This window comes from Cheilinus undulatus, linkage group 5 (genome assembly GCF_018320785.1).
Source record: "Cheilinus undulatus linkage group 5, ASM1832078v1, whole genome shotgun sequence".
NCBI classification, from domain to species: Eukaryota; Metazoa; Chordata; class Actinopteri; order Labriformes; family Labridae; genus Cheilinus; species Cheilinus undulatus.
In genome coordinates this window covers 40566482-40584236 of record NC_054869.1, presented here as the reverse complement: position 1 = coordinate 40584236, position 17755 = coordinate 40566482, and the positions used below count along the sequence as shown (strand labels likewise).

Genomic DNA, 17755 nt, shown 5'->3' with positions numbered 1-17755 from the left:
GCAGGGAGTGATATATCCTAGGCCTCCGCGTTACCCTCTGCCTCTGTACAGTATTACAAATATTCTGATTTTCGCGGATGCATGCGAGTTATTTAAATGTTAATGCTTTGTTGACTTTTATTTAAAATGCCATTAGATTTTTTTTACAGTATCAGGTACGCATAAAGCAACAGTCGCTCAAGGTGTTTTTCAATGTAACAACCCACCAGCTCTGTGATTGGACGATAGACACGTCAATCATTTGCGCTAGTCGAGAAAAAAGGCTGCGTTGGGTATGCGATTTGACAGAAACTGAGTCGTGATCATCCGGTTGAGCCGTGGGTGGATAAACGTCCCTGTTTACCTTCCCCTCCGTTGAGATTATCGTCGTGCCAACTTGCTGAGTGGCTAAATGGACTACCATTATCCGCTGCTTTGGGGGTAACGTCTCCCGTTCGTCCCTCAGCGTGTATGTGTGAAAGAAAAACGACCCGGAGACTGGGGATATCCCCGATTGTTTGAAGCCCAAACGTCGTTGTCCAAGGCTAAGCTAACAGCAGCGCAGCGTTTCGGGTGGGGGTTGAAATTTTTTTCTTTTTTTTTTTCTTTACTCGGCCCCTCGAAAGAAAATATATTGTCGGGAGTATGTTGTAAAACGATGACAAGCGCAAGAGACGGAGCTAATGGAGGAGAGCTTCTTGGAGGTGAAGAAATGCCAGTGGATGGGTATCGGTTAAACGAACGTTAAAGAGCTGTTAAGTGTGTCAGCTAAGCGGAGCTAGTTGGTTAGCTTAATTTATCAAGGAAGTTGACTAGCCACCTTGCTAACTCGGTCACAAATGTATTACTGGACCAAGGGTCGCCTCAAACGTCTGGGATATTTATAGAGCTCAAGATCCGCATCTCATGCTAGCGAACCATTTCTTTCAGAAAAGTGAAGGCGTAAAGATTTAACGTGGAAATTCAAACAACGCCAGTCTTCATTAGTTGGTTTATTGCTAGCTAGAAACTCGGGGCTAGTTGTAAACAAAGGGTCCCGAGCTCCCCGGGTCCACGTCGGGTTATCTTTCATCGCTTGTTTGACGGGTATTTCTACTTTTTATTTAAACTAACGTTCCAAAATGGATTTAAAAACGGCTGTTTTTAACGCAGCCAGGGACGGGAAGCTCCGTCTGCTCCAGAAACTGTTAGAGAACAAAGATGGACACGAGGTGACCAAGCTGATGGGAGAGAAGACGAACGGGGCCACCCCGCTCCTCATGGCCTCCCGGTACGGACACCTGGACCTAGTGGAGTATCTGCTGGAGTGCTGCAGTGCTCCAGTGGAGGTCGGTGGGTCTGTGAACTTTGATGGGGAGACCATTGAGGGAGCCCCCCCTCTCTGGGCAGCCTCAGCAGCGGGTCACCTTAAGGTGGTCCAGTCCCTTCTGGGTCACGGAGCCTCTGTTAACAGCACCACCTTGACCAACTCGACGCCTCTTAGGGCAGCCTGCTTTGACGGACACCTAGACATTGTGAAATACCTGGTGGAGCACAAAGCTGACCTGGAGGTGGCCAACAGACACGGTCACACGTGTCTCATGATCTCCTGCTACAAAGGACACAAAGACATAGCACAGTACCTGCTGGAGAAAGGAGCAGATGTCAACAGAAAAAGTGTCAAAGGTGAGCTGCTGACACCGTTACAGCTAAATTATACGAGCGACCTCCTTTAGTCATATTATATATTAGACTGAAGAAAGAGTAGGATACTTTATATATTTGTTTATCACTATTCCTATGAAAGGACATAACAGCCATTATGATTTTAAGAAGTTTCATCACAGGTAGGGCTGGACAGTATGGACTAAAATTATAATTATAAGTTTTTTTCTAGCTGACTAGAGATACAGTTATAACAAAAACAAAGTAAGTTCTGTGTCAAGTCCACTTGGGTCAAGTGTCACAGAGGCACTTGTTTAAATGGCCAGCTGCACAATATCCCCACGTGCATGAGAATGGCATAAATTGACTCATTTCTTAAATTGGAAAAAATTGTATACCAAAAGAAATTCCCCTTAAATAAAATATAATGTATAGAACGATGATTCCTCATTAATACTAAACATTTAAAATAGATAATAATGTGCCAATAAGCATATTATGAAGTGGCTCTTACTGTAATCTTTTTTTTTGTTTGTTTGTTTTGTTTTGTTTTGTTTTTTTTTTACCGAGTGTTAGGTTTGGCATCTTTATTTATCTTTTGTTTTTCAGATCCACATACACCCCAGTGATGTAAACAATTTTCTTATCCTATGACTCTTTTGGAACTATAAATATATCTTAAAAATTAAACGTATTGCCCATCCCAAGTAACAAACATATCACTAGTGATGCACAACATTATCTGTATTGGCAGATACTAGTTTTGAAAGTGAAATATTGATACCGACAGATATGAACATTTTTGCCAGAATTTACAACTGATGTTTTGGCTATAAAGATATTCCTATGTGGAATTTGCCCGTGTGGGACTAATAAAGGAATATCTTATCTTATATCAACTGTAAATATTTGCCCGAGGAACAAATAAGTTAGTGTAGTTTTTTGCAGGACCAACAGACATATGTCAGATGAAGTCCTTTTTTCTTCATTTAAAGTGTGTTTTGAGGACTGAAATTTGTTAATTAGTTCATCCTCAGACCTCAAATGATGCGTTTTATGGACTGTTGTTCCAGGTCTGAACTACATTGGAATAGTGGTTTTGGCTAAACATAATCAGTTAACAATATCAGCTCATTATGAATCCCTACATATTGTGCATCTAAGTGTATACACAGCTATGGCATGTTATCACATTGCCAAGTCATGCAATGTTCAGTGACTCAGTATATCATCATGAACATCTGGTTTCACAATGGAAAGTTGTCAGCCTGGACTGAGTCTGTGGGTGTGTCTGACAGATCTAATTCTCCCTTGAAGGCATTTTAAAAATACATGAAAACCAGTGTCCATCGTTCTTTGAAAGGTTACTGTTTTGTAAGAGATAACTTACCACAGAATCACTTATAAGGGCAGTACTTAAGTGATATCCCACATAAAAAGTGTATGTCTAAAGTAAGCAGCTTGTGTGGATGCTTTAAAAGGCATTATGACTATATTGGTAATAGAAGGACTTTGCTCTGATTGATATTGAAACATGTTAAAACAAGTTTTTAAACACCTAAGTCACTCTTCTACCGTATTTTCCGGACTATAAGTTGCACTTTTTTTCATAGTTTGGCTGGTCCTGTGACTTATAGTCAGGTGCGACTTATATATCAAAATATATATAATTTAACATATTTTTAATGTTAATTCATACTGACTGACATGCACAAGGAGTAAACATTACCGTCTACAGCAGTGAGAGGGCGCTCTAGGCTTGTGACAACCATGGTGACAACTATATGCTATATGCTCCTGTACCACTGAAAAAAATGAACGAAAACGGTAATCGAACAGCAGAAAGAAAGTTTAGAGTGAGTGAGAAACTTGTGAGGGACTTGCAAAAAGCAGAGGTTACTTTTACCGCAATGAAGAAAACAAAGAAAGCTAATCGCGGGCTGTAAGGAAGATGGCCAGAGCTGGAGGAACGAGTACACAGATGGGTGCTTGAACAACGTGCTGCCGGGAGAGGCTCGTCAACGGTGCAGTTACGTCTCCAAGCCCTGGTAGTTGCCAAGGAGAGGAATATAAATGACTTTGCAGGCGGCCTTCTTGGTGTTACCGCTTCACGCAACACAACCGCCTCTCTATCAGAGCACAGACAACGGTGTGTCAGTTTCTAAATAAATGCAACTTATAGTCCAGTGTGACTTATATGGTTTTTTCCTCTTCATGACGCATTTTTTGACTGATGCGACTTATACTACGGAGCGACTTATAGTCCGGAAAATACGGTACATATTTCTTGTAAAATTGTTTTTTTACCGGTACACATTCTAAGACATAAACATACCCATTTGTCCAATGTATATGCTGACATCTATCAGAAAACCAATTGAATGGTCAAGTTCTACTTTATGCAGTTGTCTCAAACTGATCCTGCCCTTTGAGCAAATGGTATGTGCGTGATCATCAGGGGAGAATGAGTTAGTTTCTTCTCATCTTGCACTCAATATAGATGAATCCTACAGCCAGTTTGTTGGCACTGCCGTCATGGAGTGGCTGCCTTAACTTTAATTGCATCTCAACATATGCTTACGTTGTCAGCAGCATGGATAGATGGATTGAAATACTTGGATAGCCCCAGATCAAGGTATCTTAGTCAAGCAATTTTAACTTGGGTTATGTTCTATGTAATAGATGTTCTTTGTGGCAAACTAATTTGGAGACAAAGAAAATACATTACTGTCCAAATAATTAAGATGAAAGGCTGTGTAATGTAACATAATTATCCCACTTTAGCTTAGTAATTTACAACAGCTCCATTTAATCATAACAGAATAATAATGCTTCTAGATACCCTTTTTAAAGCAGCTGTTAATTGTGTACATATCTTCAGTCAAGATTGTCATCTGGTGATGAACAATAAAATACTATCTACGAAGCACTCAGAGACCAAAATAATGTTTCTATTCCTGACCCTCTTCTAAAGATGATCTCAGTCCTCTGTGCGGTCAGTGAGACTGTGTACGGTCAGGCTCTTCATAAAGTGAAAGCTTGTGTACTGTGCCCTTCCAGATTCTACCAAAGTTAGTTTGTTGCAATTCTTAGCCAGAAGGGTGATAGTTACACTTTCTATCTATCATTGAAGCTGTAGCAGGTGTCTATGCTGTACTGGAGTGCATTATATTGGATGGTTGAGTTAATATTTTGCTTCCCTCATGTGCGTTAACAGAGTGGGCAAAACATTACTAATACCTTTTGGTATAATGCACTTTAGGACGCCACCACCCACTACAACTTCAATTTTGAATCTAGAGGAATAATCACTCCTCTGAACATTCCAACAAAAAGAAAGCTTTGTGGAAGTCCAAATTATGGTAGAGCTGTTTTGTTGGTTTGCATTAGCTTGCATAGGTTGTCATTATGTCATAGCTTGACAGGTTTACAAGATGTCTATAGACATAATATACATAATATTCACAATATACAATACACAATATTCTTTTGAGTAGTCATTATCTTTTGCATTAGATTTTCCACTCTCAGTGCCTTCTCCTCCCTCCATCCTTGCCTAATATAATTATCACTCCTTTCTCTTGTGGTAAGAACTCGCCTAATAAACACTTCATATCGCTGAAGTCCTGACATCGTTCTCCAGACAGCAAAAAAGCAGGAGGCAGGTGTTCTGTTGTTCACAAACCAGTGTTAAAATCCAGCCCTTACACCTCATGGGTGTTGACTGAGGTGGAAACACTCTTACTGGCCTCTATTCTTCAATCTGTTGCCTTTTCCCTCACAGCTGAACCAACAGGAAGGGGCAGATGTTTAATATTAGATTTGAAGCAGCACACATCCAGAAACAATGGATATTACGTTGATGGAGTGCAGCAAAGAGGTAGAAGGAAAAAAGTCATAACATCACAACAAGAGCTGATGAAACTTCTATAAAGCTGTGGTCAGTCTTCTCTTCAGATACTAACATTTGTTAGTTTATTTGATCTCTTCTGCATAACACCTCTTACTGTGGCACCCTCCTCACCTGGATTTAAGGAAGCCTAAATCGTGATTTGCAGCACATAGTGAGCATTAAGAATAATCCCTGGCTTTCCAAAGGATTTTGAAGTTTCTAGGTTGACTTGTGTTGCAAGTTAAGTGGATTCTTCATCACCTGCACAAGCATAATTCAGCCCTTTCTTCACATCACTTAAATTCATAGTGAACAAAGACAGAGACAGCTCCTGCAGAAGCTGATTTTAAAACCTTAAAAAATGACGTTTATGTCTTAATTTTACAACCTTGACTTTAAACTCACTTTTTTGCCACCTGAATCTCAAGCACAGTTTCCCTTTACTAAGAAGTTAACCAAGCCTGCTTTACCCATCTGCAGAAAGCTGGGTCAAAAACTGCAGCACTACTGCTCTCAATATTCTCCTTTTAAGAGTTGTAGAGAAAAGAAAATCTGATCTGTGTAGTTTTGGCAGAAACTGCACAGGATAAATGTTTAATCCCAGACTAACCCTGTTTGTTCTCCTCTGCCTGAATTAGCCTCAAGGTAGTGAGAGTGGTTAGGCTAGTAAGATGGACATTAAGTGTTTGAAATGCGTTAAAAATTGATCTTTTCAAAGGCTTTTACTTGAATGTGTGTGGGCTTTTCTCTTCATGTATCAAATCAGGGAGTGTTCCCTCAGGACCAGGACCATGCATGTTTATCTCCAGGAAGTACTGGCTTTGGGAACCTTCTTTTTCCTGTGTTTTTGTTGTGGATTGACCTGGATTCCCAGGTCTGAGTGACCCATTTTGTACCAACGGAAAGGAAAGATACACATAGACCACAAGGCTTTCTCAAACATTTTCCAATAATTTCTCAAGCTACTTGTCACGACACTACCCTTGGGTCACCCACAGTGCTCTGTCTTTATGAAAGATGCAAGTTGTCTCAAAATATGTTAACTGTATTTAAAGGACACTACTGTGAGAGTACATAAACAGATCTTCTGTGTCTCTGTATTATTCTAATACAGTAATAAGGAACTTTGTCTTTAATTAAGGCTGAAAGTAGCTGAATGGGGCATGTTTTCAGTGGTTAGTATTATTGGAACATGATTGCACATGAAAAGATTTCAACTGAGCTCTCCAATGTTGAGGGCTACAAAGAATCTCACAATATCACATATGATTCGACACACCCACAAAGTGAAGCCAAACATTTAAATACTGCCTCAGTGTATTGCAGAGTGCCTGAATGGGGACTGCTACTTGACAGAGCAATTAGTAAAATGCTTGATCACGCAACAAATGCTCAGGTTTGCTGAAGTGTTAAACTTTTATGCTGCCGGGACAGGAACATGAGCCAAAGACGGCATGAGCTGAGTAGCTTCTATTTTCTATCAAACTATGTGGTGTTGAGAACAACATGCACTTACTGTAAGCATGACGAGTCCATTTTGAATGGGTAATCACTGGGTGGAAGTGAGTGCAACTCAATAACTTGATGACAGGTAACCAAAGTAATTGTGGCATCAGCTGATCTGCAGCTATTTTGAATTTATTCCAAGAGAAAGGACGATGGGCTGGATGAACAGCTTTACTTGTAAGTCTACTGCAGTTCTCTAGATCTTCGAGAAAGTGTTTTCTTTAACTACAGTTTTGGATTCAGTTCTATGAGAAGACGGATTTTTAAAAAAAAATGCAGCTTTCTTATCACTCAGAACCGCTTAAGCCATTGGTCCTTCATCAGTTATCTTTGGTTCAACTGGCTATTCTCTTTGCATGTGTCACAGAGGTGTCACAATTGCTTCCTTCTGTATAAGAATTATTTTTAACTTCTGTCAGTTTTATCAACTATTGCAAGTCTTCGTCCCTCTTGTTAAAGTTTTGACTCATCTTAATGGTGTTTAGGAGGCAAGCCCGATCACATTTGTTATGCCACAACTGATACAATCATATTTTGTGTTTTAAAGTTGCAGCTGATTTAGTGGTTGTTCAGTCTAATTAGCTTTGCTGAAACCTCATGCAGTAGGTAATGTAACCTGCTAAAAATAGCACAGAAGTCACCCTTATTCAGTCACCAACATACTTATAACTCATTTTCAACAGAATAATATAAAACCTTTTAAAATGCAACACGTATCCTTCAGCAAGGGCCGCTGAATTACACAAGTGATGATTCATTATATATGGTAATATAAGTGAATTAATAAACAAAAATGTAAATAGACTGAAAAAGTTACATATTATGCTTTTTCAATAGGCTAAACAGTACAAATCATCTTAAAAATAGAATGCAGTAAGTCCAAGAACATTAAGTTGGTCATATTATGCAACTTATTCCTTTATTTTCTATTGCTAAAAGACACTTTTGTCCTTCAAACAACTGAAAACCTTACTTTCCTCTTCTGTAGGTACATTAGAACACATCATGATGACATTTTATTTACTTTCACCTAGGGATGGCCAATGTCAAAAAAAATATAATTTCACAGTTTTATGATCACCATCTGTATTTTATCACCATTTTTAAGAAAAATGTGAGTTAATGCTCACAAAAAACAACATTTTTCCCATATATAGTTTTTAAAATGCAAAAATACTGTTAAGTTTTTTCCATGTTCTGCAACAGCCTCTTTTTTAATGCATTATATATTTTAGAAATGTTCCATTTCATTGCTGGCAAGGGACCAATTTCTGCAGCACTTTAAAATTATGGATTGTGTCATTTTGTGATTTTTAGATCCACTTTAGTGTTCATCACGCACATTTTAACTCTATAATTTGCTTTGAAGTGGACTTTTAACAGCATTCATACAGCCCTAGCTTTGCACAAGTAGCCTGTTCATATTCAATTTCATATGACAGAGTTCCTTTTGCCTCATTAATAGACTGCCCAAATAACTAAATATGAGCATTACCCAGAATATGATCACTTTCTGAGAGACTTGTGCAATTAGGTAGTTGCTTTATGTTATTTTAACGTAGTGTTGGATTCTATTTATAAAGGGGTCGGAAAACGATTGTTCACAGATGTAGAAGTAGGCTACATGTCTCACTCATCCCTGTCTACTACACACAATGAAAGAGACAGGAGTGAGATGCAGGCTAAGATCATACAGCAGTCTCAGCGGCTAAAGAAAAGCATGGAAATCAATGGTTATACTGTGTGAAATGTTTTCTAATAAAGATTGATGTCAAGACCTCTTAGACATCACCATCTCCTTCCATATAAGTCTCAGATATTCTAAATTTTCACTTGCACTTAATCCTGACAGGTAATCCTCATGTGGAGGGGTGGAAAGGCTTGTCAATAACTCAAGAAAAACCATTGAAAGCAACATGATGTTGGCTGTAACTGTTAAAATAACTCTATCTGCCTCTGACACACTTTCCTCTGCTGACCGCAGTATGTTTCATCTGTCTTGCCTGTTTGAACCTCAGCAGAGTGAGGATGCTGTCTTTTGAGCTCATAAAAAAGTTTGCAAATAAATGTTTTTCTGCACACCGATGGTTTAGAGAAACAGCTTTGTATAGGTCTGTTAGAAATTTTATGAAAGACTAAGTCTTAAGTTTCAGTTTCATTTCCAGCCGTGAATCACAGCTGTGTCGGGAAGCAGAAGGAGAGAGGGTAAGGGAGCATAGAACTAGAAATAAAATAGCTGGTTCTACAATAGAATGGGTTTAGCAAATAGCCGATACATTCTGTTTCTTCACGATCTGAGATCGTCCTATCCTACACCCCTACCTTCACCTAGTCATCATTTCACCAACCTGACCTTAAACACGTCTTAATGTAATGTTACATCAGCCTTTTAGTTCAACACTGGGTTACTATTTTTAACCAGCAGGACTTGTTAAAAAATTGAGGGGTCTTACCACAGCTGCTTTTAGTGGAGGAGGATGACTGACCCTCGCCTGGTGGAATTAACAAAGTTTTAATCAAGCAGACGGTTGTAGGTGGTGTATAATAGTTTAATTTGATGCACAGTGCTGATGTGCTTAATACTAATTGGCTGGCCATTCAATTAGCCATTCTAGTTGCACTACACCACACACTGCTTCTCTGGACAGAGACAACAGATTATTACAGATTAGTTTTAATTAGTTTTAATTAGTTTTAATGTTCAAGCTTTAAACCCACTATGCCAATCATGTATTTCTCTGCTGTCTAGTGTAGGTCATCTGGATATTTACTTTCTTTGACTCAAGTTCTTCCATCGAATAAAGGCAGAATGCCCCAAAAAGACTTGAATTAGACATTGTATTAGATCAACACACTTTCTATGAATGCCTGTTTCTCTATAGAGACATTTCTTTGTCCTAAACTTTTTATAATAATCTCAGCAGTGGTTTATAGTAACCAATGTCATTTCTTCATAGGCAACACTGCTCTTCATGACTGTGCAGAGTCGGGCAGTCTGGAGATTATGAGGATGCTACTGCAATTTGGAGCAACTATGGAGCAGGACGGCTATGGCATGACACCCCTGCTCTCTGCGAGCGTCACAGGACACACTAACATCGTAGATGAACTGACAACCCATCATCAGGTCAGGCTTCTGGTCACTTATGAAGAGAGTGTGTCTACATGAATAAGTCTGAGTATACTGCTGTGATCTTTGGAATCTGTTGAATGTAAAAAAAATAATAATTATGTTTGTCTGTAGACAAGCCACATGGAACGAATTGATGCTCTGGAGCTCTTGGGAGCGACGTTTGTCGATAAGAAGAGAGATCTGCTTGGAGCTTTGAAATACTGGAAGAGAGCCATGGACCTCAGGTACATCGACAGCAACAACATCGTCCATAAACCAGAACCCAAGCAGCTGATCATGGCATACGACTATGCCAGGGAGGTTAGTACCAGTTTGTCCTGTATTTACTTGAGCAATTCTGAGGTGTTATTCTGCTATGTATTGTGTTCTGTAATGCTGGATAGGTAATATTTTGGTAAAGTAAATGGCGTCTTTAAGCATTTAAGTCTAGAGCAAAGGAGACAAACTAGTACTAGACATGTGGAAAAGTGGTACATAAAATAAAGGATTTATGGCAAGAAATAAAGGGAAGCTGCTGAGTAGTTTCACTATAACACAAAGAAGCTTCTGCAGCAGTCCATTATTAGGCTGTTAATGTTTTTGAAATATGCTGTAGAAATAAAGTGGATTGGACTTAAAGGAATGGTGTCTAAGAGGCGTGACATTACATGTCCATATGTTGACCCTTGTAACCCTCTCTCTTAGGTAACAAACAGTGAGGAGTTAGACGGGCTGATATCCGACCCGGACGAGATGCGTATGCAGGCACTCCTTATCCGTGAGAGAATCCTGGGCCCCCAGCACCCAGACACGTCTTACTACATCCGTTACCGAGGTGCTGTCTATGCTGACTCTGGGAATTTTGAGCGCTGTATCAACCTGTGGAAGTATGCGCTAGACATGCAGCAGAGTAACTTGGACCCCCTGAGCCCCATGACTGCCTCCAGCCTGCTGTCGTTCGCTGAGCTCTTCTCCTTCATGCTGCAGGACAGGGCCAAGGGGCTGCTGGGGACATCGGTGTCATTTGAGGACTTGATGGGAATCCTTTCCAAGAGTGTGTTGGAGATTGAGCGGGCAGTTAAACAAAACGGACCCATGCCTCCTGACCCTGCGCAGCTTAGCAAGGCCCTGTCAATCATCCTGCACCTTATTTGTCTTTTAGAGAAGGTGCCATGTACTGCAGAACAGGATCATTTCAAGAAGGAAACTATCTATAGGTGGGTTTTCGTAATTCACTTAAACTGGCAACAATTTAGCCAGTTTCCTCTGTAATCCTTGAAATGTAAAGAGACATCTTAAACTGGTAGGTTAAAGAAAAATGAGCGTCTTTTGTGGCACTTATTTTCTCTGACCTCATTTCAGAAAATGTCTTTTCACGCTCTGCCAGTCATGTTACAAAAGCATTTTTACAGCCCCCTCTTTCAGCAAACAGCAGGATGTCAGTCTAAGTGGGAAAACACATTTCAGCTCTGATATATAGAATCAATCAACCTGAATTTCTCATGGTCCATGGGGATATAGTTTCTTGTATAGTGCTGTTAGTAATGTTTGTAGTTCACTGTCACAACTGTTGTCTAAAAGCTGACCTCTCTCTTCAGATTTTTGAAGCTCCAGCCATGTGGTAAGAACGGCTACAGCCCGCTTCACCTGGCTGTTGACCGCAACACTACCTGTGTGGGTCGCTATCCAGTCTGCAAGTTCCCTTCCCTCACAGTCGCCTCCATCCTTCTCGAGTGTGGGGCGGATGTGAACAGCCGGGATGAAGATGACAACAGGTCTGTATGATAAGCTGCTCTCTCTTTTAACTGGGACTGATAATGAATAATTATGTTAATGAGAAATAACAAAGAAGACAGCGCTCAGGATAGTGTTCTGGAGGCAAGAGGATGATGAAAACGTTTGGGCATGAAAGTGTTCACAGAATCTAGAGATCTTTTCCTGTATCTTGTTTGATCTCCTAGCAAATTACATCCTGAACTAATTGCTGACTGTTACAGAAGTTTTAGACTTTTCCACTAGAACTTCCCCATTGCTTTTTCAAGTCACGCTACCAACAGCTTTTATGACTTGGTTGTGATATATTAGAATGTGGAAAAAATACAAGTTTTCCAGACAAACACAGTGAGTTTCTATAGGCTTTACATCATAGTTTAATTATGTTGAACTTGAAGCGGAAAGGAAATAAAGGTGATGCACAATAATAGTAATAGGCCTGTAGTCCCCCCCACCCCCCCAAAAAAAAACCTTGATTGATGATTATTACAGCCACACACCAACCAATAGTTGGCAGAACAAAACAAAACCCCTGCATATTCTCTCTTTATCAACGTCATTGGTTACGGTGAAGTCAGTGCACTCTGGCTGGTTGTCTAAACCAGGGGATCTCAAACTTTTCAGCCCTTCATCCCTAAAATAAAGGCACCAGAAACTGGGGACCCCCACGTTGAGAACCATGGGTCCAAACAACTTAAGAAATAGACAATACAGACTTTTTTTCAGCATGTTGAGTTGTTTTTAACTTCATTTTGCTGTACTGAATCAACAGTTTACCTGGAGCCAAACGGTGTATATTCATGTAATTTTAGAACATATAGCCTAACTTTATTAACTGGTGATCACTGAACAATAAATACCTAGAATTGGATACAAAATACCTTGAAATAATTGTCTGTCTTGTGCATTTTAATGAGATGCTAAGGAGCCAAAACCTTGCAAATCAGATAGATACACCTGTTTCTGTGTTTCTCACTGGTGAATCCATCTTGCAAAGCTCCCATCTGAACCATTTGGGCCCGGTTAGAAAGTGACAGGACCAATCAGCATCGAGTGGCAGTACTTTCGGGGGCGGCGGAGTCGTGACGTAAGCAAGCAGCAAAAAGAAGCCGGTGCTGTTATGGCGGAAGAGATTAGCATGGATGCTGCTAAAGCACCAGTTTTATCAGGACTTGACGACATTTCTTCATTAAAAGAAGAACAAAGAACAGCATTGAGTTGGTTTCTTTTCAAAAACTGACATGTCTATAGTGGCCATGGTTCACATTATGCAGTTCTATATGGAGTTTATTCCTCGGTAGCAGTGACAGCGCCACGTGTTTTGTTGCTCTGATTGGCCTGTAAAGATGTGACAGACAGAATGTTCATCCAGTCACCCTCCTAAGTTTTTTTTTCAGGCTCTGCCCTTTCCCATACGCTGTGTATTAGTGGTTTTCCAGATGCGTGTGTGAAACAAATCCATCTGGCGTGTCAGGTCAAAAGAGACATACTTTGATGTATTTTATGACTGCTGAATAAACCATTCATCAGTGGGCAGTGGAACAGAGTTGCAAGCATGCAGAAAGAAGTGTCTTAATTCAGCAGCTCTAAAACAAAACACCTCGTTCACATTTGTGTGAATGTGTTTAGAAGTCCTCTAGAGTGTAACTGCACTCAAACAATCAGAAAATAACTTCTTATTTCCAACGCTGTGCCTTCTCTCTCTCTCTCTGTTCACGGCCGCTTTGAGTTGAAAATACAGTTTTTTCCTTCACAACTTCTTGACTGCTCCTTGTTTGTGTCAACATGTAATGAAATTCTTTAGAGTCATGGTTCTCAAATGATTGAGCCTGAGGAACCACCATCAATTCCTCAATAATAAATTGCTAAAAAGAAAAAATCCACCATACTGATTTATTGAATGAAAAACAGCACAGCTGAGACCTCAAAATGCAAAAAAGTGACAAAACTAGAGCTGACACATTCTAGTTGTTTGGTTGGTAAATTTGCTCTCACCCAACCAAGATCCTGCTTGTCGGTTGGTCATGTGCATGTGTGTGTTTGGAAGAACGAAACAATGGGAGCACACAGCTGACTGATTGACAGATGGAGAGGAGAGGAAATACAGGTAGAGGGACATAAAGTGACACAGAACCTTTTATATTGTGATGGTTTTATTGCGTTTACGCTGTAGATAACTCAGAAACAACGCATCTTAAACTCGATATAAAGATGCAGGATGTTTGTATCCAAGTGGCACTGAGTGTGTTAACATTGTCCTCCATCAAAGCCTCAACTCCTGTAGCCTGTTTAATTCACCCGTTAGCAAATACTTTGTATGAAGTCCCTTTATCCTCTCATTAAAATTACATGTCTGTTACATACAGAGAATAGAAGAGAGAAAAACAATCTCTTCTGGTCATTCAGTCACGACCAGCTGACTTTTTTACAAGATTAAAGGCAGGGTGACGCTCTTCATCACGGGGTCAGCTGTTATTTTAGTACAACATAATAAGTTGAGAAATAATTATGTTTTATAAAACTTATGTTAATTTTTAAGGAACTTTTAGACTGCAACAGGCAGTTAAATGAGGAGCTTGATTAAACTGATTTTTAGATAAAGTGAAGATTTCTCTGTATTACCTGAAGGACCAATCAACTGATCAGTGTTTGGGTGTTTTTTTGTTTGTTTTTCTATGGTTGACTACAGGCCTTGACAAAACATAAAGAAGGGACAAAGCTAACACGTGAAAATGATTTGAGAAGTATACAATTAAGCATGCAATGTAAGAAAGTGGTGCTTGTTTGCAAGAAAACAAAAAAATTCAGACCTAAATCAATAAAATTTGGTTTTATTGTGCAGGTCTTTCTGGGTCTATAGCTGTCAGAGTTCTAGCTGTGCTGAATTTGGTGTTTGCTGTAAAACTTTGTACCAAATGTTTCATAGCAAGTCCTTATGCCTGTCCATTATCTTTCCCTCCAGTCCTCTTCACATAGCTGCATCCAACGGTCACCCTGACATCATGAACCTGCTGATTTCATGCGGGACTCACTTTGACAGCACTAACGCCTTCCAACAAACAGCCTGCGACCTCCTGGATGAGAAGGAGCTGTCCAGGAACATCATCCAGCCCATCAACCACACCACGCTGCAGTGCCTAGCCGCCAGGGCCATCATCAAGCACAGCCTCGACTACCGGGGAAACATCCCAGAGAAACTGGAGGCCTTTGTATTGCTCCACAGATAATGATCGGATGGATAGAAAGAGGAAGGGCGGGGGTGTGATTACATGGAGTGGATTGAGGAGTGCTAGAGTTTAACACCTGACCCACGAGGTGTTGGAGGAGCTGAAAGACAATTTTGTGGGTTAGTTTTGCATATTCAAACCATTTGGAGATTACAATTCAAACAAAATGCCCTCATTCAATGAAAATAAACTGAAATCGATTGAAGTTAAAGAAGGAGCAAGTTTACACTTTGTTCCTCTGTTTTTTCTCTCCTGGAGCCACAGCTCTGACTGTTCACAGCCGATCTGTGGGAGATGTATCAGGAGAGAATTGCAACATGGACAAACACAGTTGTATCTCTGGATGAACTGAGCGAGAGGTTTACATAATTTTGCTTTATAAAAAATAGATTTTTTTTTTTTGCATATTCCACTATGCTATTTATTGATTGAAACTTGAGAGATTTTTCTCCATGCTGGCTCCAACCCGGCCTCAACTTTGCCTGCTTCTGTCTTCTGAAAGCAAGGACTGAGGTGTTTCTACATATGCTGGGACTTCAGGTTGTTTTTTTCTTTTTCCCATCACTGTTGCCAACAGTCATGGACCCTTACTCGGTTCTCATTAGGTTACTCCTGTGTTTTTGTTTTTTTTTGTTATTTTTTTCCTTTTCAATACTTTTAGTTACGCTCATGCAAATCCGGATCTGCCAAGTGGTGTGGAGCCTCGACTCATTTTGTTATCAAAGCTTTACGAGAAGGGTTTAATGTCTGCGAACACCATAAGTGCTTTATTCTTCCTATGCACAGGCTAGGCTGTTGGAAAGAGAGACTGTTGTATTCTATGCCGGCACTCGTCTGTGCAATATCTCTCATGAGTTTTTTGTGTTTACCTCATTGCTGCCGTTTCCTCTGTACCCTTTTCCTTCTCACAAGGAAGACAAAGAGGATGCAAAACCATTGTACTGATTGATGTAAGACGAGTGCATGAATTGGAGCGACTGTGTATGTTTGTATTTGTCTGAGTGAATGTGTTTCATGGATGCATTTTTGTTTGTTTTTTGGAGCTTACACAGCTGATTGAGGACAAGAGTTTGGTTGAAGTGGCACTCATGGAGATTCCATAATGCACATGACTGCCACAAGAAACCACAACAGCCAAACAAACTGTCTACAGCAGCCTGAGAGTGTGCTGGCTTGTACACAGAAGTGACCTCTTAACATTCATACAAGGCCGACCTTTAAACTTCATCTTTAAGTAATCATGATCAAAAAGAAAAATCTGGGTAGGCTACCATCGTCGGCCCACTGTGCATGTGCAGCAGCAGCATATCAAGCAACTAATCACTGCAGAAAACCTTTCATTTGATCATTTTGTGCAACTGTCGTCCATTTCTATGAGAAGTGAAGACAGATGAGTGGGAGGATGCCTCAACATCGACAATAGTACAGCTTTGTGAATTTGTTTGCACATTAGCTTTAGATGTGTGGGTTGAAAAAAGGGCTTTTCATAATTTGTAGGATTTCATATTGCAGTTTATCAAATCTGACAGTTCAAAACCAGACATAGAAAATGTATGAGGACTCCCAGGGCAACTTGATTTGAATCTGCACTTTACTACAGCGGAGTTTAAGATTTGATATGGCATTAATTAATTTCATGTCTTAATAACCAGTTTGACAATAAACCCATGTTGCACTTGTCTTCTTGTCAGAATGTCTTTTTTTCCTTGTTTCTCAATTTTAATGCTGCAAATTTTAGCCTTGTAAGGAATGAAAGGATAACTTCATTTGGCTTTTTTAAGGTTTCTATAGTCTGGTTCTTATTTGTTGGATATTAGACATTTGAAAGAGAAGGGTCTGAAGAAAGGGAGTCTGGGGAGATGGGGAAAAAATATCGAGGTTTCAAGTACATACAGAAAACCTACCTTGTATGCCCCAGCAACTATTCATGACACATTAGCTTTTCGAATTTGCACAAGAATGTTTGTTGCATGAGTTTCCCCCAGTCAATACAAAGTCTTGCACAGAAGTTTCAGCTCATCTGTATTATTGAGTCTGGTGTCTCTCATCTTCCTCTTGACATTTCCCCAGAGATTCAATCAAACACTGTAATACCATGGTCAGCAAACCAGTTTCTGGTGGTTTTGGCTTCACAGTGGGCAGGTGCAAAGTCCTGCTGAAAAAGGAGAATATCCATGAAACTTCAGCAGATGGAAGAATCTAAAATCTCCGAGTAGATGCCTGACAGTGTCAACTCTGAACCTGATAAAGCACAGTGGACCAACAGCAGCAGATGGCTTGGCACCCTGAACCAATACTGACTGTGGAAACTGAAAACACTGGACTTCAAGCACTGAAGGATTCTGTGCCTCTCAGATCTTCCTCCAGACTTTGGGACCTGCTCTTTCAGCAGTGACCTTCTGTGGCTTACCCTCCTTGTGGAGGGTGTCAATGATTGTCTTCTGAGTAACGGTAAAGTCAGCAGTCTTTCTTGTGATTGTGGTTGTGTGTACTGAACCAGGATGAGTGAATGAAGGCTCAGGACTCCTTTGCAAATCAGACTTTTCCACAATATTCTATTATTTTGAGATGGTAGATTTTTTATTTTTAAGAGCTGGAAGTCGTAATCATCAAGATTAAGAC

General features: G+C 40.1%; 1 protein-coding gene across 1 annotated transcript; it reads left to right on the top strand.

The window, feature by feature from the left end:
* The first annotated feature begins 301 nt into the window (after positions 1 to 301).
* fem1c (fem-1 homolog c) lies at positions 302 to 16812 on the top strand. The gene is made up of 6 exons (XM_041787787.1): positions 302 to 1644; positions 9979 to 10148; positions 10266 to 10454; positions 10839 to 11350; positions 11732 to 11908; positions 14869 to 16812. The coding sequence occupies exons 1-6, from the start codon at positions 1101 to 1103 to the stop codon at positions 15131 to 15133; spliced, it is 1857 nt and encodes a 618-aa protein (XP_041643721.1). The 5' UTR covers positions 302 to 1100; the 3' UTR covers positions 15134 to 16812.
* The last annotated feature ends 943 nt before the right edge of the window (positions 16813 to 17755 follow it).

What these genes read in the sequence shown, in the direction of transcription:
- fem1c (XM_041787787.1), top strand. Translation starts at nt 1,101, where the DNA reads ATGGATTTAAAAACGGCTGTTTTTAACGCAGCCAGGGACGGGAAGCTC. An exon ending in CAACAGAAAAAGTGTCAAAG is followed by an intron (nt 1,645 to 9,978) that starts GTGAGCTGCTGA and finishes ATTTCTTCATAG; the next exon opens with GCAACACTGCTCTTCATGAC. An exon ending in CGGGATGAAGATGACAACAG is followed by an intron (nt 11,909 to 14,868) that starts GTCTGTATGATA and finishes CTTTCCCTCCAG; the next exon opens with TCCTCTTCACATAGCTGCAT.